The 25447-nt window shown below is 44.2% G+C and overlaps 1 protein-coding gene across 5 annotated transcripts; it reads right to left on the minus strand.

Annotated features, from left to right (window-relative positions):
- Window positions 1-999: 999 nt before the first annotated feature.
- On the minus strand, window positions 1000-21245 carry ccdc125 (coiled-coil domain containing 125). 5 transcript variants are annotated; one of them, XM_041836424.2, is made up of 14 exons: window positions 21145-21245; window positions 21017-21049; window positions 20438-20575; window positions 19928-20121; window positions 18560-18618; window positions 18265-18351; window positions 18097-18174; window positions 17397-17482; window positions 17100-17182; window positions 16777-16898; window positions 15627-15731; window positions 5451-5601; window positions 4140-4252; window positions 1000-2580 (listed from the first exon to the last, which is right to left on the minus strand). In XM_041836424.2, the coding sequence occupies exons 2-14, from the start codon at window positions 21025-21027 to the stop codon at window positions 2170-2172; spliced, it is 1638 nt and encodes a 545-aa protein (XP_041692358.1). In that variant the 5' UTR covers window positions 21028-21049; window positions 21145-21245; the 3' UTR covers window positions 1000-2169. The 5 variants fall into 5 exon arrangements, with proteins under 5 accessions (XP_041692358.1, XP_041692359.1, XP_041692360.1 ...); XM_041836425.2 differs by lacking the exon at window positions 21017-21049; XM_041836426.2 differs by lacking the exon at window positions 21017-21049 and having other exon boundaries at window positions 21050-21245.
- Window positions 21246-25447: the final 4202 nt, after the last annotated feature.

Consider the following 25447-nt stretch of genomic DNA (forward strand, 5'->3'; position numbering starts at 1 on the left):
TCTGTTCACAACGTTGACATCAGCAAACCGCTCGCCCACACGACGCCAAACACGCTGTCTGCCATCTGCCCGGTACAGTTGAAACCGGGATTCATCCATAAAGAGCACACTTCTCCAGCGTGCCAGTGGCCATCGAAGGTGAACATTTGCCCACTAAAGCATTTGCCCCAGAACTACAGTCAGGTCAATACCCTGGTGAGGATGACGAGCACACAGATGACCTTCCCTGAGACAGTTTCTGACAGTTTGTGCAGAAATTCTTCGGTTGTGCAAACCCACAGTTTCATCAGCTGGCCGGGTGGCTGATCTCAGACAATCCCGCAGGTGAAGAAGCTCATGAAACATGGGACACTTTACGTGTTGCGTTTATATTTTTGTTCAGTGTATGTTCCATTTCTGCAGTACAGTTGATAACCATGGCTATGAACGCTCAGAAACCAACCTTACTGAAACATATGTTATTCATATCACTCTCTGTTGGCCTCGGCCTACTCACAGGGAGCCTCTCAGGATCCCTCGCCCTGGACCTCTCTTCACCGCCTCAGCATACCTTCTGTACTACTCTGATCCTGGCAACCTCGACCTGCCTTTTAATTCAATTCAAAAGGGCTTTATTGGCATGGGAAACACATGTTTACATTGCCAAAGCAAGTGAGATAAACAGTAAACAAAAGTGAGAAGACACAACATCAACAAAAAACGATTAGAATTGAACAGTAAATATTGCACTCAAAAAGGTTTTAAAAAGATAGACATTTCAAGTGTTATATTATCAGCTATGTACAGTGTTTTAGCAATGTGCAAATAGTAGTGGAAGATAAGTAAACAGGTAAATATTGGTGGTATTTACCATGTAGTTTGTGCTTCACTGGTTGCTCTTTTGTCATGGCAACAGGCCACAAATCTTGATGCTGTGATTGCACACTGCAGTATTTCGCCTAACCGATATGGGAGTTTATCAATGTTTGATTTGTTTTCAAATTCTATGTGGGTCTGTGTGATCTGTGGGAAATATGTGTCTCTGTGGTCATACATTTGGCATACATTAGGCCTTTCTCTCACCGGACAGTTCTGATCTCCAGCACCATGGGTACCCATACAGCTAACACACAGCTTTCCCCACCGATACTACACATTCCTTTGTCTCACTGCTGTCTGTGTTTGGTCGCATTGGATTGTGGGATTTCATAACGAAGATTCCTGCTTTATGAGCTTGAACAGTCATTGGGCGCGTTCGAGTGGGTCAATTTTGTCATGTCGCTTTCAAAGTGTGTTGCATTATGGGGATAGAAATTGTCCGACTTGTGCCTACATGTCGATTGCATGAACTTTACAGAAATCATGTGATCAAAGTTCATGAAGTTGACTGCAGTCAGAGGTCAAGGGCCATGTTTGAGAGCATCAAATCCATGGTGAGTTGTGGGTAAATTGTGACTTTCGGCTGTCGCAGATACACTTCCCTGACTTCACTCCTCGACTTTCGTCTACAGCCAGTTGATTTCGCCTTACCACTCAAACGCGCCCAATGGCTTGAAAGGAGGCAGAGGCTATATGTAATTTGGTATAAATACATTGTGTAATCAGTTTCATCAACATTGGCACATATCCATTTCTTACATTTGCATGACAAAAAAATAACAATTGAACAATTCTACACACAGCAACACAACTCTAAATAATTTCACTTCATTATTTTGACCATCATAACATTTCATTGGTGGATACATTAAAATATCTTATCAGAGCTCAGGAAATATTCGGAGCAAGAGGTTTAGCAAAATGTAAAGCATTCAGTCACTTTCTATAAATTCTAATGTGCTAGGAATTATTAACATAAAATGTAATCTCAACGTCTACACAGAGGCTGATATATTCAGGTAAAAGCAGGCCTATAGAGGAGCAGAGCTGTTGAAAGACCAGTCAGATGCACAGCGGCAGTGCATGAATTGGGCTGGTACACAGAGGAACCGAGTGCAGGCACCTCTAATTTTCTACTAGAGTACCGGCACCTCTTAAAGAACATTGCCTCTAATAAATTATGAATACCTTTCACCTAAATATCATGAGTATCGGGAACCCAGAATGAGTGCCGGCACACATTTAATTCCACTTCAAGCAATGCACGGCAGTAAGAAGACCAGGCAGGATCACTCTCTGATGACAAACAGTTCATAGTAGGGTGACCAGATGGCCCTCTCTTCCACCTCGCTTATCAACTCCCTCTCTCTCGATGGGTGACTGCCCCAGAGAGAGGCCCTGTATCTGGAGGTCGGAGGCTTCAGTCTCAGCCTCTTGGATCTCGGAGGGCTGGAGGTCTGTGGCGTCTGATTCTGATGATGATGCCCCACCATAACACTGGTCCTCTCCTGCCCTCTCCTGGACATGGTTGGAACTGCAGCTGCCTGTGCCTGCATGGTTGGACTTGCATGTGTGGGTGTCTGAAGAACGGTGTGGGGGTGGTGTGACCTGTGTCTGCAGCATATAGTCGGTCTGCAACCGTCGCTCTAGTTCCTCTGTGTTGCGGGCTAGCATGAAGCTAACCTTCCTCTGGTGAGCTAGAGCTTCTTCCTTATCACTCAGCTACACAGGGAGATGGGGAGGGGGAGAGATAAGGAGGGAGACACAGAGAGAGAGAGAGAGAGAGAGAGAGAGAGAGAGACAGAGAGAGAGACAGAGAGAGAGAGAATACAAATAGAAAGAGAGAGAGTGATCAGTGGGTAGGAAGGAAAAGCCAGATAACATTTTGAAACGTTTGAAATACTACCTGAACTTCTACAAATATAAACCCCTATTCTAATTTATTTATCCACATGGACAGGAAATATTCAGGGCCCTAAGTATACTGTATTAGGGTGTGGGTCCAGTCTACTGTATTAGGGTGTGGGTCCAGTATACTGTATTAGGGTGTGGGTCCAGTCTACTGTATTAGGGTGTGGGTCCAGTCTACTGTATTAGGGTGTGGGTCCAGTCTACTGTATTAGGGTGTGGGTCCAGTCTACTGTATTAGGGTGTGGGTCCAGTCTACTGTATTAGGGTGTGGGTCCAGTCTACTGTATTAGGGTGTGGGTCCAGTCTACTGTATTAGGGTGTGGGTCCAGTCTACTGTATTAGGGTGTGGGTCCAGTCTACTGTATTAGGGTGGGTCCAGTCTACTGTATTAGGGTGGGTCCAGTCTACTGTATTAGGGTGTGGGTCCAGTCTACTGTATTAGGGGTGTGGGTCCAGTCTACTGTATTAGGGTGTGGGTCCAGTATACTGTATTAGGGTGTGGGTCCAGTCTACTGTATTAGGGTGTGGGTCCAGTCTACTGTATTAGGGTGTGGGACCAGTCTACTGTATTAGGGTGTGGGTCCAGTCTACTGTATTAGGGTGTGGGTCCAGTCTACTGTATTAGGGTGGGTCCAGTCTACTGTATTAGGGTGGGTCCAGTCTACTGTATTAGGGTGTGGGTCCAGTCTGCTGTATTAGGGTGTGGGTCCAGTCTACTGTATTAGGGTGTGGGTCCAGTCTACTGTATTAGGGTGTGGGTCCAGTCTACTGTATTAGGGTGTGGGTCCAGTCTACTGTATTAGGGTGTGGGTCCAGTCTACTGTATTAGGGGGTGGGTCCAGTCTACTGTATTAGGGGGTGGGTCCAGTCTACTGTATTAGGGTGTGGGTCCAGTCTACTGTATTAGGGTGTGGGTCCAGTCTACTGTATTAGGGTGTGGGTCCAGTCTACTGTATTAGGGTGTGGGTCCAGTCTACTGTATTAGGGGTGTGGGTCCAGTCTACTGTATTAGGGTGTGGGTCCAGTCTACTGTATTAGGGGTGTGGGTCCAGTCTACTGTATTAGGGTGTGGGTCCAGTCTACTGTATTAGGGTGTGGGTCCAGTCTACTGTATTAGGGTGTGGGTCCAGTCTACTGTATTAGGGTGGGTCCAGTCTACTGTATTAGGGTGTGGGTCCAGTCTACTGTATTAGGGGGTGGGTCCAGTCTACTGTATTAGGGGGTGGGTCCAGTCTACTGTATTAGGGTGTGGGTCCAGTCTACTGTATTAGGGTGTGGGTCCAGTCTACTGTATTAGGGTGGGTCCAGTCTACTGTATTAGGGTGTGGGTCCAGTCTACTGTATTAGGGTGGGTCCAGTACAGTACAGACCAGGTCGAGGAGTTTGTGCAGAGTCTCTGTGGGGTCGTCTGTGATCTCTGTGCTGGACGGCAGCAGTCCTCTAAGTCTCTGAGCCACACTGAGAGATGCTCTCTTATCCTTGCCTGCAATACACAGATATAGCCAGTCATTCATTCATTCATTCATTCAATCGTTGATTCATTCATTCATTCATTCATTCATTCATTCATTCATTCATACTGTACAAACAGCCTCACTTCTTTTGTCTTAAAAACAGTGTGATCAATTATGTATCAGTGCATTCGGAAAGTATTCAGACCCCTTGACCTTTTCCACATTTTGTTACGTTACACCCTTATTCTAAAATGGATTAAATTGTTTTTTTCCCTCATCAATCTACACACAATGACAAAGCAAAAACAGGTTGTAAGACATTTTTGCAAATGTATAAAAAAACATACGTTCATATTACATTTACATAAGTATTCAGACCCTTTAATCAGTACTTTGTTGAAGCACCTTTGGCAGCGATTACTGCCTCAAGTCTTCTTGGGTATGACGCTACATGCTTGGCACACCTGTATTTTGGGAGTTTCTCCCATTCTTCTCTGCAGATCCTCTCAAGCTCTGTCAGGTTGGATGGGGAGCGTCGCTGCACAGCTATTTTCAGGTCTCTCCAGAGATGTTCGATCGGGTTCAAGTCCTGGCTCTGGCTGGGCCACTCAAGGACATTAAGAGACTTGTCCCGAAGCCACTCATGCGTTGTCTTGGCTGTGTGCTTAGGGTCGTTGTCCTGTTGGAAGGTGAACCTTCGCCCCAGTGTGAGGTTCTGAGCGCTCTGGAGCAGGTTTTCATCAAGGATCTCTCTGTACTTTGCTCCGTTCATCTTTCCCTCGATCCTGACTAGTCTCCCAGTCCCTGCCGCTGAAAAACATCCCCACAGCATGATGCTGCCATCACCATGCTTCAGGTGGACTCTAATCAAGTTGTAGAAACATCTCAAGGATGATCAATGGAAACAGGATGCACCTGAGCTCAATTTCGAGTCTCATAGTAAAAGGGTCTGAATACTTATGTAAATAAGGTATTTCTGTTTTTTATTTTTTATACATTTGCAAAAAATTCTAAAAACCTGTTTTTGCTTTGTCATAATGGGTTATTGTGTGTAGATTGCTGAGGAAAAAAAGTACTTTAATCCATTTTAGAATAAGGCTGTAACGTAACAAAATGTGGAAAAAGTCAAGGGGTCTGAATAATTTTAGATACACCATTGACTGTGACACACAGAACATTAACTTCCATGTTTCTATGTCTTGTTGACGTGAGGACAATACAGTATACCTTCTGGCCTGAGTGGGCGGGGCTTGTTCCTGTCTGTCTCGCCCAGAAGCAGGAAGTGGTCGCTGCGCCTCCTGAGCTGCTGTTCGAAGGCGATCCGAAACGCGTCTGCCATCAGCAACGCCTCCTCGCTCCTCCTGCCATGGGATTCCAGCTACACACACACAAACAAACACACACACACACAAACACACGTACACACACACACACACACAAACACACGTACACACACACACACACACAAACACACGTACACACACAAACACACGTACACACACACACAAACACACAAACACACGTACACACACACAAACACACACACACAAACACACACACACAACTTTTACTTTTACTCCACTACATCCCTAAAGAAAATATATACTTTTTACTCCCAAAAATTTCCCTGACACCAAAAACTACTCATTACATTTAGAATGCTCAGGCAGGACGGAATGATGATCCAATTCACGCACCTATCAATATAACGCGTTGTCATCCCTGCTGCCTGTGACCTGCCGAATCACTAAACACAAATACTGGGTTTGTAAATGGTGTCTGAGAGTTGCAGTGTGGCGCTGTCTGTCCGTAAAAATTAATTGTGCAGTCCGGTTTGCGTAGTACAAGGAATTTGATGTACAGCATTGACTTTTACTTTCTACCCTTTACTCAAGTATGAACATTTTGTACTTTTTCCACCACTGTACTTAAGTACATTTAAAACCAGATACTTTTACTCAAGTTAGGGATGTTAACGGTTAACCGTTAATCGGTTAGCTGCTGAAAATACATTTGACTGTCATGCTTATCGGTCTATAGGTATATTTGCATAATTTTGTGGAATTAAATTGGCGCGTGTGTATTTTCGTTAGTCGTCATGCATTTTATTTCTCACACGCGCAGCATACTGAGACTAGTTAGAGGAGAGGAATATCACCTGTCAGACAGCATACAGAGACTAGTTAGAGGAGAGGAATATCACCTGTCAGACAGCATACAGAGACTAGTTAGAGGAGAGGAATATCACCTGTCAGACAGCATACAGAGACTAGTTAGAGGAGAGGAATATCACCTGTCAGACAGCATACAGAGACTAGTTAGAGGAGAGGAATATCACCTGTCAGACAGCATACAGAGACTAGTTAGAGGAGAGGAATATCACCTGTCAGACAGCACACAGAGACTAGTTAGAGGAGAGGGATATCACCTGTCAGACAGCATACAGAGACTAGTTAGAGGAGAGGAATATCACCTGTCAGACAGCATACAGAGACTAGTTAGAGGGAATATCACCTGTCAGACAGCATACAGAGACTAGTTAGAGGAGAGGAATATCACCTGTCAGACAGCATACAGAGACTAGTTAGAGGAGAGGAATATCCTACCACCTGTCAGACAGCATACAGAGACTAGTTAGAGGAGAGGAATATCACCTGTCAGACAGCATACAGAGACTAGTTAGAGGAGAGGAATACCACCTGTCAGACAGCATACAGAGACTAGTTAGAGGAGAGGAATATCCTACCACCTGTCAGACAGCATACAGAGACTAGTTAGAGGAGAGGAATACCACCTGTCAGACAGAATACAGAGACTAGTTAGAGGAGAGGAATATCACCTGTCAGACAGCATACAGAGACTAGTTAGAGGAGAGGAATATCACCTGTCAGACAGCACACAGAGACTAGTTAGAGGAGAGGAATATCACCTGTCAGACAGCATACAGAGACTAGTTAGAGGAGAGGAATATCACCTGTCAGACAGCACACAGAGACTAGTTAGAGGAGAGGAATATCACCTGTCAGACAGCATACAGAGACTAGTTAGAGGAGAGGAATATCACCTGTCAGACAGCATACAGAGACTAGTTAGAGGAGAGGAATATCCTACCACCTGTCAGACAGCATACAGAGACTAGTTAGAGGAGAGGAATATCACCTGTCAGACAGCACACAGAGACTAGTTAGAGGAGAGGAATATCACCTGTCAGACAGCATACAGAGACTAGTTAGAGGAGAGGAATATCACCTGTCAGACAGCACACAGAGACTAGTTAGAGGAGAGGGATATCACCTGTCAGACAGCATACAGAGACTAGTTAGAGGAGAGGAATATCACCTGTCAGACAGCATACAGAGACTAGTTAGAGGGGAATATCACCTGTCAGACAGCATACAGAGACTAGTTAGAGGAGAGGAATATCACCTGTCAGACAGCATACAGAGACTAGTTAGAGGAGAGGAATATCCTACCACCTGTCAGACAGCATACAGAGACTAGTTAGAGGGGAATATCACCTGTCAGACAGCATACAGAGACTAGTTAGAGGAGAGGAATATCACCTGTCAGACAGCATACAGAGACTAGTTAGAGGAGAGGAATATCACCTGTCAGACAGCATACAGAGACTAGTTAGAGGAGAGGAATATCACCTGTCAGACAGCATACAGAGACTAGTTAGAGGAGAGGAATATCACCTGTCAGACAGCATACAGAGACTAGTTAGAGGAGAGGAATATCACCTGTCAGACAGCATACAGAGACTAGTTAGAGGAGAGGAATATCCTACCACCTGTCAGACAGCATACAGAGACTAGTTAGAGGGGAATATCACCTGTCAGACAGCATACAGAGACTAGTTAGAGGAGAGGAATATCACCTGTCAGACAGCATACAGAGACTAGTTAGAGGAGAGGAATATCACCTGTCAGACAGCATACAGAGACTAGTTAGAGGAGAGGAATATAACCTGTCAGACAGCATACAGAGACTAGTTAGAGGAGAGGAATATCACCTGTCAGACAGCATACAAAGACTAGTTAGAGAGGAATATCACCTGTCAGACAGCACACAGAGACTAGTTAGAGTAGAGGAATATCCTACCACCTGTCAGACAGCATACAGAGACTAGTTAGAGGAGAGGAATATCCTACCACCTGTCAGACAGCATACAGAGACTAGTTAGAGGAGAGGAATATCACCTGTCAGACAGCATACAGAGACTAGTTAGAGGAGAGGAATATCACCTGTCAGACAGCATACAGAGACTAGTTAGAGGAGAGGAATATCACCTGTCAGACAGCATACTGAGACTAGTTAGAGGAGAGGAATATCCTACCACCTGTCAGACAGCATACAGAGACTAGTTAGAGGAGAGGAATATCACCTGTCAGACAGCATACAGAGACTAGTTAGAGGAGAGGAATATCACCTGTCAGACAGCATACAGAGACTAGTTAGAGGAGAGGAATATCACCTGTCAGACGGCACCAGAGACTAGTTAGAGGGAGAGGAATATCACCTGTCAGACAGCATACAGAGACTAGTTAGAGTAGAGGAATATCACCTGTCAGACGGCACCAGAGACTAGTTAGAGGAGAGGAATATCCTACCACCTGTCAGACAGCATACAGAGACTAGTTAGAGGAGAGGAATATCACCTGTCAGACAGCATACAGAGACTAGTTAGAGGAGAGGAATATCACCTGTCAGACGGCACACAGAGACTAGTTAGAGGAGAGGAATATCCTACCACCTGTCAGACAGCATACAGAGACTAGTTAGAGGAGAGGAATATCACCTGTCAGACAGCATACAGAGACTAGTTAGAGGAGAGGAATATCACCTGTCAGACAGCATACAGAGACTAGTTAGAGGAGAGGAATATCCTACCACCTGTCAGACAGCACACAGAGACTAGTTAGAGGAGAGGAATATCACCTGTCAGACAGCATACAGAGACTAGTTAGAGGAGAGGAATATCACCTGTCAGACAGCATACAGAGACTAGTTAGAGGAGAGGAATATCACCTGTCAGACAGCATACAGAGACTAGTTAGAGGAGAGGAATATCACCTGTCAGACAGCATACAGAGACTAGTTAGAGGAGAGGAATATCACCTGTCAGACAGCATACAGAGACTAGTTAGAGGAGAGGAATATCCTACCACCTGTCAGACAGCATACAGAGACTAGTTAGAGGGAGAGGAATATCCTACCACCTGTCTGATGGCACCAGAGACTAGTTAGAGGAGAGGAATATCCTACCACCTGTCTGATGGCACCAGAGACTAGTTAGAGGAGAGGAATATCCTACCACCTGTCTGATGGCACCAGAGACTAGTTAGAGGAGAGGAATATCCTACCACCTGTCAGACAGCATACAGAGACTAGTTAGAGGAGAGGAATATCCTACCACCTGTCAGACAGCATACAGAGACTAGTTAGAGGAGAGGAATATCCTACCACCTGTCAGACAGCATACAGAGACTAGTTAGAGGAGAGGAATATCCTACCACCTGTCAGACGGCATACAGAGACTAGTTAGAGGAGAGGAATATCACCTGTCAGACAGCATACAGAGACTAGTTAGAGGAGAGGAATATCACCTGTCAGACAGCATACTGAGACTAGTTAGAGTAGAGGAATATCACCTGTCAGACGGCACCAGAGTGGCTCCTCAAAAAGCCTGTAGGCTACAGGGGTGAGACCTGCTTTTGTAATCCCAGTCATTGCACAACAAATAACAATTCTAAATGCAATCGCGTGTTAAAAACCTTGGTGGCCACGATTAAAAAGGAGCTATTTGAATTTCTCAATCTCAACTCGTAAAGCGTGCCTCTGATTCGCCATTCGGATGCATAGGCTATAGCCTGCCTGCCGTTGACTATCAGCGCGTCACACACCACTTTGCAATGTGAGCTTGAGTGAGGCAGTATAATGTAATGTGAGCTTGAGGCAGTATAATGTAATGTGAGCTTGAGGCAGTATAATGTAATGTGAGCTTGAGGCAGTTTAATGTAATGTGAGCTTGAGGCAGTATAATGTAATGTGAGCTTGAGGCAGTATAATGTAATGTGAGCTTGAGGCAGTATAATGTAATGTGAGCTTGAGGCAGTATAATGTCATGTGAGCTTGAGGCAGTATAATGTAATGTGAGCTTGAGGCAGTATAATGTAATGTGAGCTTGAGGCAGTATAATGTAATGTGAGCTTGAGGCAGTATAATGTAATGTGAGCTTGAGGCAGTATAAGGTAATGTGAGCTTGAGGCAGTATAATGTAATGTGAGCTTGAGGCAGTATAATGTCATGTGAGCTTGAGGCAGTATAATGTCATGTGAGCTTGAGGCAGTATAATGTCATGTGAGCTTGAGGCAGTATAATGTCATGTGAGCTTGAGGCAGTATAATGTAATGTGAGCTTGAGGCAGTATAATTGTTTGAAACCTGAATGTTTTACTTTATTTCAAATAATGAGGCATGTCTGACCTTGGGTCAAAGTAGCCTTGACAAAATCCATCCATAGAAACATGGAGGCAATTATTTTATAAAGACTTCCTCATGCCATTAGCCAGCATTTCTCTCCTGTTCTATTGGTTTTCATATCAACTTTCTTTCGTTGTCCAGAAGCCAAAGGCACAATCCTAGTCATATTAGCAAACCATCATAGTAGCTGCTATTAGATTCCCCCCTTTTCTACATTTCTAACAGAGATTTTCATCTCTGTCACCTATGGAACTGCTCAATTACGTGCGCATTTTAGAACTGTGTTTTCCGTGAATTGCATTCGGGCAAATGTTTGAAAATGACGTTTTATTAGCTGTTCATTACAGGAGTTGTACGTTCAATAACAGGCTATAGCCTTTTGACTGTAAGACGATAGGCTTGCATTGTTAGATGTTTCCATCAAGCTCTTAATGAAAAATGTCAGGTCCTTGTATGCATGCATAGTTTCAGAGAGGAAGAGGCGAAGCGAGAGGTTTCACTCTCGCCTAAATCTGTCCAAAATAAGTCCAATGCGTTTCTATGGGCTTATTTTGGGCCTTAACTTGTCGCCTTACGCCTGCCTTCCAGCCTTGGGACGACTCCCATTGTTAGGGCGGAAACATAAGCATCTCGTCATTATATACGGATCTCTGATAGTATTTTCTGTTGATCACGTCATTTTAATGTTTGGAAAGAATGTAACTGTTTGTTGATGGTTAATGAGGGTCAGTTAGTCGGCAGCAAAATTGACCGAAATTTGCATCACTAACTCAAGTAGTATTTTACTGGGTGACTTTTACTTTAGTCATTTTCTATTAAGGTATCTTTACTTTTACTCAAGTATGACAATTGAGTACCTTTCCCACCACTGAGCATACAGGTACACACACACACATTTCAGCTAATCATCAAGATTTAGATCAGTTGTATCCACACCAGGGACGGCCTGTTCAATAGGGCGATATGGGCGACGCACTGCCAAACGGGAAAAGGAAGGGATTTTTTTTCTAATCAATTATATCACGGCAACAGTAGTTATCAGTGTTGTAATCTATACGTCTGATCTGCCACAGTGCCACACTGCCACTAAATGTCGAATCAGGCTAAAGTCGTGCTTCAAATGGCTCCACCCCCTTTTGGGGCGATTTCAGTCAGATTGAAAATCGCCCAGAACTTCTGTCATAGACTCCCATGTAAAATCTATTTTTTTCAAATTTCAGAGCCTTCAATACAATCTCAATGGGTGTCTGTGGGCTTGCACTTACGCGCTTTCGTCACATGAACGTAACTAAGAAAAGAGAGGGTAGCAGCGTCAATCAATTCACTACTACTATCAACATGGCTAGGCTTCAGTGCAACTCGATTGTGTCTTTGAAAGAATTTCCTTTTTGTCGGCGAACAAATGAAGATAAATTGGCAACGAAACAATTAGGACCTCCCAGACCAAATTTAATAATTCAACAGGTTTCTACTAAAGGGGGAAGTCCTACACCCGAGGATTTTCCAAAAATTGGTATGAACGAAAAACCTGGCTAGCAGGCTGCGATGTAGCTAATGCAGTTTTCTGCTACCCCTGCTTACTCATTCACCCTGAAGGCGGCACGGCAGACAGCACCGCTTGGACAGCGACTGGTGTAACCGACATGCACCATCTTTCAGAAAAGATTAAGAAACATGAGCTGTCAAAGACCCACATGGATAGCTGTTTGAGAATTTCTGCTTTGGGGAGAGTGAATATTGCCACTCAACTGGATGAGGGATACAGGCTAGCTGTCCGCCGCCACAACGATGAGGTTAGCAAGAACCGCCATATCCTCAGCCCGGCTAATCCAGTGTGTGAAGTTTTGCGGGCGTGTTTGAGTTAGCTTTGCGAGGCAAAGATGAAACTGAGGGCTCCACCAACCCTGGTATTTTTCTTGGACTTGTCAACTTTGTGGCACAATTAGATGAGGTGTTTGATGACCATCTTAAAAATGCTAAAGTTTTCAAGGGCACATCAAAGACCATTCAAAACGAGCTACTGGAGTGTATGCTAGCGGTCACGAGGGAACATATTGTGGAGGAGGTGAAGTCTGCGAACTTCGTAGCTATCCAAGCTGACGAGACCACGGACGTTTCTACACAGACACAGTTGGTGCTTGTGCTGAGGTACATAGATAGCAAGCACAAAGTGCAGGAGCGATTTTTGAGTTCCTTCCCATCTCGGAATCAACCTCAGTCTCAATCGCCAGTGTACTTTTGGAGAGACTGAACGGTCTTTTTGCCGATGACGAGAAAGTCAAACTCATTGCGCAAGCTTACGATGGAGCCAGTGTGATGAGGGGAGAGAAGGCTGGTGTGCAGAAAAGGTGCGTGAGCATTTCAAGAATGCCCATTACGTGCATTGCTATGCGCATCAGCTGAATTTGATCATGCAGCAAGCTACTTCTCGCATCAAAAAAAGTGAACATTTTCTTTTCCGATCTGAGCGGGATTACAACTTTTTTGTCCCGGTCACCCAAACGCACCAGCATTCTTGACCAGACTGTTGCACGAAGACTGCCCAGACCTTCATCCACACGGTGGAACTTCAACAGCAGAGTCGTGAACACTGTCTACGAGAATCGAGACGACCTCATAGAATGTTTTGAAGCCATCCGGACGGGTTCATTGGGTTCATTTGACCAGGGCACAGTGAGAGAGGCATCTGGCTACGTGAGGATGCTGCATGATGAAGATTTTATTTTTTTCCTGCGGCTTTTTCACAAAATCATGCCCCACGTCGACATTCTGTACCAGAAGCTACAGAAGAAGGACATCGATGCTGTCTTTATCAAAAGTGCCCTCGACAGCTTCACAAGCAGTGTGCAGGCCATAAGGTAAGATTAAACAATATCATTCGATCTTTCTCAAAGCAGAGCTTTATTTGAAAATGTATGCATGAAAGGAGACTGCATTTGTGTTTGAAATTACATTATTTTCATTATATATGGCCAGTGGTGTAATCTATTTTATTTTATATACTATGTGTACTGTGCAGTGGTGCTCATAAGTGTATGAACACATTCTAAAGTTGACTAAAAAGAGGAATAAAAAAATAAAAAAATAATCTTTTGGAAATTTATCTTAATGACTTAATTAAAAAAGTTGGAAAATCCAACCTTTATGGACACCAATTTTCTTTTCTTTTTTATTCCTCTTTTTAGTCAACTTTAGCATGGGATCATAAGCTTATGAGCACCACTGTATACTGTGCTGAACATCCAGGCTATGTGAGACACAAAGGCTAACTTAAACACTAAAGACTTTATGCATCCCTGCCCATTTTAAGTGGAACTGAAGTATTTGTACTATACATCATGGATACATTGCATATACCTGTGCATCACATAGACAACAATACTGTACAAAGCCAACAAACACATTGGTCTGTTTGCCTTCAGGGACTCCTCTCAACAGCAGCTGCAAGAAGCAACAGGAGCCAAAAGACCCAGAACAGCTTTGAGAGAAGAGGAGAAGCAGAGGCTGTCTGAAGAGGTCTGCAACACCATCCTGGATCACATCAAAGAAAGGTTCTCTTTCTCTGGCCACCTTGTGAGTGCTACCTTACTGCAAGCAGACATGTTTGAAAGGTACTGCCATTCATTTCCTGATGAGGCTCTGAATGCCACTGTGAATGCATACCCCATGCTGAGCAAGGCAAAGCTCAAGACAGAACTATCTCTGATCTATGAGAATCCTGAATTCAAGGGAGGCTGTGGTGCACTGGCACTGTACCAGGTTCTCATGAGCTACAACCTCCAGGAGACGTTCTCTGAGACTGTGACTCTGTTGAACATCCTCATAACTACTCCCATGACAACAGCTGAAGCTGAGAGATGTTTCTCAACTTTGACACGAGTTAAGACATTCCTGCGAAATTCAATGGGCCAGGAACGTCTGAATGCACTGGCCATGCTTTCCATGGAGAGGGAACTAGTCCTCAGCATGCCTGATTTCAATGAGAAAGTCATTGAACGCTTTGCTGTATTGAAACAGAGAAGAGAACAGTTTCAGTACAAGTAATGTAGCCTCTCTCTCTCTTTGTCCCTCCCTCCCTGTCTCTTTAACACACACACGCCCAAATCAGTTCACAGTTGATGTTGTTTAAAATAGTTATTTTTCATTTTAAAAAAGTAAAACAAAAAAAAATATCTGTTCATGTTCATTTTTACAAATCTATACAATTGGCCAGAATATGGTTGTTCATATTTACAAATCTATACAATTGGCCAGAATATGGTTGTTCATTTTTACAAAGCCATACAGATAGCTGTGTTTACCTTTTCTAGAAATTACTTTCAAATTCTGTTTTCAAGCAAAATGTCTATCACTGTTCATTTTCACAAATCTATACAAGAGGGCAGAATATGGAAGTCTATAAAAATGTCTTATTACCAATAACTTGCATCAATGTTTTCAGTAGCCTCTATCAAAAGCTCCTGCTTGCTTGTTGTGAATTATGCTCAGGTGCACATATTTCCAATTCAACCATGAGGCAAAAAAATGTGGTAAAAGCTCTTGTTGATCCTGCAATCTGAACAAATACCAAGATGCTGTATTTTCAGCTGATATTTCATTTGTTTATGGAAATGCATATTGTTTATGCAGTGTTGAGGAATGTGAAAGAACACCCTTGATTATTTTTACTGTGATAACTTATTTTGATTTTGTAAGCCAACACTTTTGAGATCAGTCAATAAATGCTTCTGGTATTGACTTATATGCTGCCCCTGTCTTCATGTTGTTGCTGGACATATCTTTTTAAAAATGTGTGTAGGTCACCTAAATCATCAGAAAAATTGCCCCCCCTGAGAATTTTTTCAGGAGCCGCCACTGATCCACACCCAGGACCAGGGGTTGGTGAACAATGTATTAGTGGTTTAGGTGGGTACCCTACCTCTTGTCTGAGCTGGAGAACCTGTTTTCGGCTGGCAGCAGCACTCCTGGCACACGGGCAGGCCTGCCTTACATTGGGACACTGGCACGCACCCAACACAGCCAGCTACAGGGCACAGACAGAGAATTAGCACACATCTCTATGGCTAGAACACAGACAGAGAATTAGCACACATCTCTATGGCTAGAACACAGACAGAGAATTTGCACACATCTCTATGGCTAGAACACAGACAGAGAATTAGAACACAGCCATCTAGAACACAGACAGAGAATTATAGTGAACAAAAATATAAACACAACATGTAAAGTGTTGGTCCCATGTTTCATGAGCTGAAATAAAATATCCCAGAAATGTTCCATATGCACAAAAAGCTTAATTCTCTCAAATCTTGAGCACAAATTTGCTTACATCCCTGTTAGTGAGCATTTCTCCCCTGCCAAGATAATCCATCCACCTGACAGGTGTGTCATATCAAGAAGCTGATTAAACAGCATGATCATTATACAGGTGCACCTTGTGCAGTTTTGTCACACAACACAATTCCACAGATGTCTCAAGTTTTGAGGGAGCGTGCAATTGGCATGCTGACTGCAGGAATGTCCACCAGAGCTGTTGCCAGAGAATTGAATGTTAATTTCTCTACCATAAGCTGCCTCCCTCTGTCTCCCTCTCTCTCTCTCCCCTCCTGTTCCCTCTGTCTCCCTCTCTCTCCCCTCCTGTTCCCTCTGTCTCTCTCTCTCTCCCCTGCTGTCCTCTCTCTCTCTCTCTCTCTCTCTCCTCCTGTTCCCTCTGTCTCCCTCACTCTCTCCCCTCCTGTTCCCTCTGTCTCCCTCTCTCCCCTTATTTCCCCTCTCTTTCTCTCTACTCCTCTTTTCTCTCTCCCCTGTTCCCCCTCTCTCTCTCTCTCTCTCTCTCTCTCTCTCTCTCTCTCCTCCTGTTCCCTCTCTCTCTCTCTCTCTCTCTCTCTCTCTCCCCTCCTGTTCCCTCTGTCTCCCTCTCTCTCTCCTCCTGTTCCCTCTGTCTCCCTCTCGCTCTCCTCCTGTTCCCTCTGTCTCCCTCTCTCTCTCTCCTCCTGTTCCCCCTGTCTCCTTCTCACTCTCTGGCTCCTCCTGCCTTCTCTCTCTCTCTGTCTCCATATCTCTCTCACCTCCAGCACGGTCCCTTGGTCCTCCTCTCTCCCCTGGGTGCATAAAGGCTTGGTCCCCTGGAAGGCTCTCTGTTCCTGGACATTCAGCATGGCTAGGAGCTCCAGACACTGCTGACTCACAGCTACATGTGCACGCACACACACACACACACACACACAAACACACACACATGCACACACACACGAAGCGCATGCACGTGCAAACACACACACAGGCACAAAGAGAGAGAGAAGCACATGCACACACACTCTTTCTCAATTACATTGCAAGACAGCCACTCAAAAGTATAATTGTTGATTGAGTAGAAGGACTAGGTACCTACCAGCGTTCTCTGCCCTCAGCTCCTGTACCTCCCTCACCCTGTCTCCAAGGCTGTCACTCAGGGCCTTTTTCTCACTGCAAACCCTGCCCACACATTCACACCGACCAATAGAAAACATGTTCTCACTGCAAACCCTGCCCACACATACACACCGACCTATCAAAAACATGTTCTCACTGCAAACCCTGCCCACACATAAACACCGACCAATCAAAAACGGCAAACCCTACCCATAAGCACATAACAACCAATCAAAACCTGAAAAATACCTGTCTTGAACGAAAACCATGACCTCACCTGACATATTTCTGCTCCCAGGACTGCTCAAAGTTCTTGAAGTGCAGCTGGTTATAAGTGATCTCCCACTGCAGGCCATTCACTTCCTATGACAGAGAAGTTCATTAAATACATGTTCAAACCGTAAGTACACTATAATAACCTAGGAACTAATTGTATGCATCTTTAGGATTTATTAAAACAAGCAGAATTCTTTGAAAGTAGCAGAAAGCTCCCATTGTTACCACATCATCATTTACTGCAGTGTTTCTCAACTCCTCCAACAGCCCAACTCCAGGACTCCAGTACACCCAACATCCCAACTCCAGTCCTCCAGTATCCCCCCCCAACAGCCCAACTCCAGTCCTCCAGTATCCCCCCCCAACAGCCCAACTCCAGTCCTCCAGTACTCCCAACAGCCCAACTCCAGTCCTACACATCTGATTCAACTCACCTAGGGCTTGAAGATTAGTTGACATGTTAAATCAGGTGTTCTTGTCCAGGCTACAATAAAAATGTGTACTGTTGGGAGTACTGGAGAACTGGAGTTGAGAAACACTGCACTAGTAAATACTAGTGGAAGCCACATAAGCCAGAGTCTGAAATTAATTAGCTAGGTGACTGATTCTTACAGTATGTGAAAGTAAACAAACCAATCCTTTATTTGAACTACCTTCCTGTGGCCTTTTAACATAACAGGCCAGAAACCAACAACGTTCACCTTTTCCAGAGCCTTGGTCCTCTCCTCACTCTTCTGGAGTAGAATCTTAGTGTGAGAGGTAGCCCTGTCTAGAATAGCCTGGAAGAAAAAGACAGGAAGTGTATTTTAAACAATGGAAAAGGGAGTGTTGAGAGAGAGAAGAGAGTTAGAGTGTGTGTGTGTGTTTACCTGTCCCTGTAGGATCTTCAGTGCTTCGTGTTTTCCCTCCAGGTGACGACTGGTGACCTCCAGCTCACAGCGCAGTAGCTCTGCCTCCTGTTACAACAGACCATCAACACAATGATGGCAAAGAAAGTAATACTAGCAACCCTATCTAAATGTGATGTGTGTGTGTGTTTTAATGTCTGTGACTTTAATGATGATTGTTTTTTTCTGCTGCACATCACATTTCCTCATTAAGGATAATAATCAGCTGCACAATGGCAAACCCCATATCAAACGTCATCCTTCTTCCCGTCCTCACCCCGGTCACTTCCTGTAGCCTCTCTCTCAGCTCCTCGGTGGACAGATCACTCAGGGATTCTAGAACAGAGGGAAACACTTAATGTACTATATACGAATCACAGTCTGAGAGAAAATGGAGTCAGGAGTGTGTGTGTGTGTGTGTGTGTGTGTGTGTGTGTGTGTGTCGTGTGTGTATATTAGAGACCAATAGACTGTCTAACTGGCACACAGTGACGGAAGGTGACAGATGTTAGTCCTGGTCTCTTGTCGTCACCTCACCTCTCTCTCCCACCAAAATCAAACAGAGATGGTAAACACAGACGGAGCACAGAGAGAGAGCCGGTTCATCACAGGACACAAACAGGAACAACAGGGTGTGTCCCAAATGGCACCCTATCCCCTATATAAAGCCCTATGGGCCCTGGTCAAAAGTAGCGCACTACATAGGGAATAGGGTGCCATTAACGATGCAACCACAGGGCTCACACCAGAAGGGTCGTGTTCATTAGGGCACCAAATGGAAAACGTTGGTTCTGTCCCAATAATAGCTCACTTTTCCTGAATTGTACACTTGTTCACTTCCCTTCAGGCCCATGCCTACACCAATCAAATGCTTTCAAATTTGCGCAGAGTAGAGAACGGGTGCACACTTCAGGAGGAAGGGGAGATCATTGGGACACAACCATTTTAACACATTTGGTGCCTAATGAATAGGACCCAGCACACACTGATTAACCTCCATGTAGTGGCCTCACTGAGGCCGTAGAACAGCCTTTCATTGTGTTTACTTTAGCCCTTCTGAGAAGGCACACTTAGCACAAATCCACATCCATTACAGAGTTAATGTTGACTAGAGCATGATCATTAGAATGGTCATTTGACTTCAGAGGTGAAACCATTGGAGAAAGATTCCACACCCTTCTCCTAAAGTGTACACTTGCATACTTCCAGTCATGGATTTAAAAGCACTGGATCATTGGAATCTCCACCATTGTTATATTCATGATAACAAGTTGGGAAAAGGGTGGAGAATCGGTGCGCAGCCTGATTAAGGAGCTGAATGTTCTTTCACTGTGACTATGAGGAACTATAGCAGCGCAGGCCTCAAAACTGCAGAAGGTGAAGCAAGTTTTTGAACAATACAATACGTTTCGAACAACAGTTTTCCTCAGGCATGCCTTTGACAGTTGTGCATGACTACACAACAAGAGTGTATAGTTGTAAACCACTTGTGAGAGAACCCCGTTTAACCAGACACCATGAGGTGGGTGATGCAAACACCCTCACCTGTAGGGATCCAACTACAGCTGGGCTTGGCCCACCATTAGAATTGTAATACCAATGTGGGTACCCCCAAGAATTAATGTATAATTCAAATCGTGCTTACCCGTCCCCCTGACCCTCCATCGCGGCGACGCCTGCTCCACCTCCTGCTCCTGTCTGAACACTGTGTACAGCCCACTGCAGGACGTCCAGATGAAGGCTGCCTCCCCTCCCTCGCTGCCCCTCTTCAGGAGCCCTGTCCTGGGCAGCAGCTCCTCAGCATGCCCCCTGCTGCTGCTCCGGCTCTGGAGCTTCTTCCTGGTAGTAGGAGGAAGGAGGTGCAATTAAGCCGAAACGTATGGCAATGTGTGGTCTACTGAGACTGGTTTGAAAAAGAAAAATAGAATTAAAACAAAGGTTCAATTGCAACTTATATTCAAGTGGGTGCTGGCCTTTTGTTAATATATGCCGTTTATAAAACCATTTTATCCAAAGTGACTTACAGTCATGCGCGCAAACATTTTACGTTAATTTGTTGATTTCATTTGTTCATTTTTGATGTGATCAACTGTTGGCTGGATCCACATACCCTTTCATTTATTCATGCAAGAGGATAATAGTTCTCTCCCTTCACCTGATAGTGGAGTCTGGTCTGTTGCCCATCCCGTCACCCAGGTCCCCCTCTGCCATGTCATCTTCACTGGGGCTGGGGCCGCCCTCGGACTGGGAAGCCTCGGGCCCTGGGGCTGGTTCTCTGTTGTCGCCCTGCATCCTGATGACATCACACATGTTAGTGACAGACAGAAACAGACATGCATACAGACACACACGTTAGAGACAGACACACAGCAAGCTGTCTGTCACCAGGTTATGTGACCTTTGCAGCCAGTCACAGTCTCCACAGCAACCCACACTGTAATGTGTGTGTGTACTCTGTGAAATGTCATGAGCACTATCTTAAGCCAAGCAGATGCCAGTTAAAGGCTATTTGTGTTGAATACATTACAGAAACTGTGATTATGACCCTCCCACACCAAACTTGTGATCAGGCAGGTAATGTTTTTTCCCCTCATGGAAGTGACACAGCAACAAATACAATAGGCTAGATGTATCTAACTCTTCACATTGTCTAAGGCTACTTTCGTCAAAATACTTTTTAGTGTAGACCTACTGAACTTAGAAATGACTGTTATTCCGCTGACGTTGAACACACCTGTTTTCCATTGGAACAGGTGCGGCAGCCTACCTGAAAGTTTGAGGAAACTATAAGCGATAAGGTTCCCGTTCACAAATCGGACAAAAGTATAGCGAGAACTTGAAGTTGCAACGAAATAGGCTTACATCCTTACACCCCGACGAATGTATCAATCTGAGGTGATACGGGTTCGTTCGTATCGATTTCAACCGACACAACTGTCCGACCAACGTGGCACCACCATCAACGTGAACATGCACGGTGCAGTTGTACTTTACAACGCGCGCAGCGCTCTCCACCAGGTTGCCAGGAAGTAAAAATGTTGAGATACTAAGTCGTAATTTCGAGAAAGTATTTCAACATTTCGATATAGTAGATAGTCCTGTGAAGTCCACAAAGCATATTGCATGTACAGTAACAGACAGTTACATGATCTACAGCATAGTCAAGCAAGTTAATGTTTCCGACATTTTCGGACCACTAAACAACTATTAATTTGGAACCACAGAGTTAGCCCAAGTAGCAAAGAAAACAGGAGCTGCCTCCACTATTCCAGCACCATTTCAACTTCAACATTTCAACATCATCAAATCACAACTGCTTAGTCTAATACAGTTACAACTAAAAGATACCAAAAACAATTTAGTCCAATCAACGTAAGCTAAATATGACGCGGCTGTCCATGGTTCTGATTTGTGTGTGTTTGTGTGCGCGTTCGTGCAAGTAGCAAACATGTTGACTCATCCTACTTGTAGAGAAATACCAATGCCATCCTCCTCTCTTTCATGTTGAAGAAACGGTCTATCACTCTGTCATACAGTGCATGCTTTTATTTTTTTGTTGTGCTAGGCTACCTGGCTAAAATGCTTGCTCACTAGACTAACTTTCATTCATGGGCAATGTTACTGTAGCTAGTTAACGTTATCCTTCTACATCTAGCTACATTACATTTTAGTCATTTAGCAGACGCTCCTATCCAGAGCGACTTACAGTTAGTGAGTGCATATATTTTTCATACTGCCCCCCCATGGGAATCGAACCCACAGCCCTGGCGTTGCAAGCGCCACGCTCTACCAACTGAGCTACTTCCATCCTCTCAGGCCAGGGGCACAACAATGTACAGTGCGTTCAGAAAGTATTCGGACCCCTTGACTTTTTCCACATTTTATTACATTACAGCCTTATTATAAAATTGATTAAATAGTTTTTTTCCCCAATCTACACACAATACCCCATAATGACAAAGCAAAAACGGTTTTTTAGTAATTTTTGCAAATGTATTAAAAATAAAATAAACTGAAATATCACATTTACATAAGTATTCAGACCCTTTACTCAGTACTTTGTTGAAGCACCTTTGGCAGCGATTACTGCCTCGAGTCTTCTTGGGTATGACACTACAAGCTTGGCACACCTGTATTTGGGGAGTTTCTCCCATTCTTCTCTGCAGATCCTCTCAAGCTCTGTCAGGTTGGGTGGGGAGCGTCGCTGCACAGCTATTTTCAGGTCTCTCCAGAGATGTTAGATCGGATTCAAGTCCAGGCTCTGGCTGGGCCACTCAAGGACATTCAGAGACTTGTCCCGAAGCCATTCCTGCGTTGTCTTGACTGTGTACTTAGGGTCATTGTCCTGTTGGAAGGTGAACCTTCACCCCAGCCTGAGGTCCTGAGCGCTCTGGACTTTGCTCTGTTCATCTTTCTCTCGATCCTGACTAGTCTCCCAGTCCCTGCCGCTGAAAAACATCCCCACAGCATGATGCTACCATCACCATGCTTCACCGTAGGGATGGTGCCAGGTTTCCTCTAGACGTGACACTTGGCATTCAGGCCAAAGAGTTCAATCTTGGTTTCATCAGACCAGAGAATCTTGTTTCTCATGGTCTGAGAGTCCTGTAGGTGCCTTTTGGCAAACTCCAAGCGGGCTGTCATGTGCATTTTACTGAGGAGTGGCTTCCGTCTGGCCACTCTACCATAAAGGCCTGATTGGTGGAGTGCTGCAGAGATGGTTGTCCTTCTGGAAGGTTCTGCCATCTCCACAGATGAACTCTGGAGCTCTGTCAGAGGGACCATTGGGTTCTTGGTCACCTCCCTGACCAAGGCCCTTCTTCCCCGATTGCTCAGTTTGGCCGGACGGATGCTGCAGACATTTTTTGGTACCCTTCCCCAGATCTGTGCCTTGACACAATCCTGTCTATGAGCTCTACAGACAATTCCTTCGACCTCATGGCTTGGTTTTTGCTCTGACATGAACTGTCAACTGTGGGACCTTATATAGACAGGTGTGTGCCTTTCCAAATCATGGCCAATAGTAAAGGGTCTGAATACCTATGTAAATAAAGTATTTCTGTTTTTTATTTTTTTATACATTTGCAAACATTTCTAAAAACCTGTTTTCACTTCGTCATTATGGGGTATTGTGTGTAGATTGATGAGGATTTTATTTATTTAATTCATTTTAGAATAAGGCTGTAACATAACAAAATGTGGAAAAAGGGAAGGGGTCTGAATACTTTCCGAATGCACTGTATGTATGAATTAATGGTTGGATTAGAATTGCTGTTATAATCATTGGCCACTACAGAGAATAAAGTAAAACCACCAGTGGTGGAAAAAGTACCCAATTGTCATACTTGAGTAAAAGTAAAAATACCTTAATAGGAAATGACTCAAGTAAAAGTGAAAGTCACCCAGTGAAATACTACTTGAGTAAAAGTCTAAAAGTATTTGGTTTTAAATATACTTAAGTATCAACGGTAAAATAATAAATAGTTTCAAATCCCTGATATTAAGCAAATCTTTTTAATTTACGGATAGCCAGGGGCACACTCCAAAACATAATTTACAAACGAAGCATTTGTGTTTCATGAGTCTGTGAGTCCACCAGACCAGTTAGCCTATTCTCCCTCAGGAGACTGAAAAGATTTGGCATGGGTCCTCAGATCCTCCAAAAATTCTACAGCTGCACCATCGAGAGCATCCTGACTGGTTGCATCACCGCCTGGTATGGCAACTGCTTGGCCTCCGACCGCAAGGCACTACAGAGGGTAGTGCGTACGGCCCAGTACATCACTGGGGCCAAGCTTCCAGGCGGTGTCAGAGGAAGGCCCTCAAAATTGTCAAAGACTCCAGCCACCCTAGTCATAGACTGTTCTCTCTGCTACCGCACGGCAAGCGGTACCGGAGTGCCAAGTCTAGGTCCAAAAGACTTCTCAACAGCTTCTACCCCCAAGCCATAAGACTCCTGAACAGCTAATCATGGCTACCCGGACTATTTGCACTGCCCCCCACCCCATCCTTTTTACGCTGCTGCTACTCTGTTAATTATTTATGCATAGTCACTTTAACTCTACCCACATGTACATATTACTTCAACTACCTCAACTAGCCGGTGCCCCGCACATTGACTCTGCACCGGTACCCCCCTGTATATATAGCCTCCCTACTGTTATTTTTTTTTACTTCTGCTCTTTTTTTCTCAACACTTTTTTTGTTGTTGTTTTATTTTAACTTTTTTTGTTTAAAATAAATGCACTGTTGGTTAAGGGCTGTAAGTAAGCATTTCACTGTAATGTCTGCACCTGTTGTATTCGGCGCATGTGACCAATACAATTTGATTTGATTTGATTTGATTTAGTGATGACCAGGGATGGTCTCTTGATTAGTGTGTGAATTTGACCATTTTCCTGTCCTGCTAAGCATAAAAAATGTAACGAGTACTTTTGGGTGTCATGGAAAATGTATTGAGTAAAAAGTGCATAATTTTCATTAGGAAAGTAGTGAAGTAAAAGTAAAAGTTGTCAAAAATATAAATAGTAAAGTAAAGTACAGATACCCCCCAAAAACGACGTAAGTAAGTAGTACTTTAAAGTATTTTACCTTAAGTACTTTACACCACTGAAAACCACATGTCCAAATCCCTATCTCCATCCATGGCTAATTTAGGAAAGGGCCAATTTTAATGGCCAATAGCTAGCTAGCCACCGGAGGACAACAACACAACGAGATGCAAGAATTCAAGTTTTTCTGTCAATGACATATGCTCTCAGTGGGATTTGATAGGAGTGACGCCAAATCCAAGCTGGCTTCCCGTGACACTTTTTTTTTGGTGCGCCAGGACCATTCACAGTTGAGCTCACTCAGTTTAGCTCAACGCTGATTGGCACATTTTTTATACTTTCTTTTGTCAAGAGAGGCCAGATGCTCGCTGGCTTCCGTTGCATTCAATGCTACGGGCGGCAACAATGTCATACTCGTTTGGACCAGACAGCATCAGACAGATGGCCTACACGTAGAGAGACAGAGGGGCGCTGTTTCGCTCGCTGGGATGCTTTCTCCTGTGAGATACATTCAGCCTCTTGCGAAATGAAGGAAAATTATGAAACACAGAGAGACGAAAGATACATTTTGTTTTCTTTTTTTCTTAGTCCATTTTTTTGGAAGCCTGGCTTCC

The sequence above is a fragment of the Coregonus clupeaformis genome, chromosome 18, assembly GCF_020615455.1.
Source record: "Coregonus clupeaformis isolate EN_2021a chromosome 18, ASM2061545v1, whole genome shotgun sequence".
In the NCBI taxonomy this organism is placed as follows: domain Eukaryota; kingdom Metazoa; phylum Chordata; class Actinopteri; order Salmoniformes; family Salmonidae; genus Coregonus; species Coregonus clupeaformis.

Bases quoted from the DNA above. Each gene is read 5' to 3' on its own strand.
- ccdc125 (XM_041836424.2), bottom strand. The intron at 18,352-18,559 runs GTGAGGACGGGA...CTGTTGTAACAG, and splicing joins GGCTACAGGAAGTGACCGGG to GAGGCAGAGCTACTGCGCTG. The intron at 15,732-16,776 runs GTGAGAGAGATA...TGTGCCCTGTAG, and splicing joins ACCAAGGGACCGTGCTGGAG to CTGGCTGTGTTGGGTGCGTG.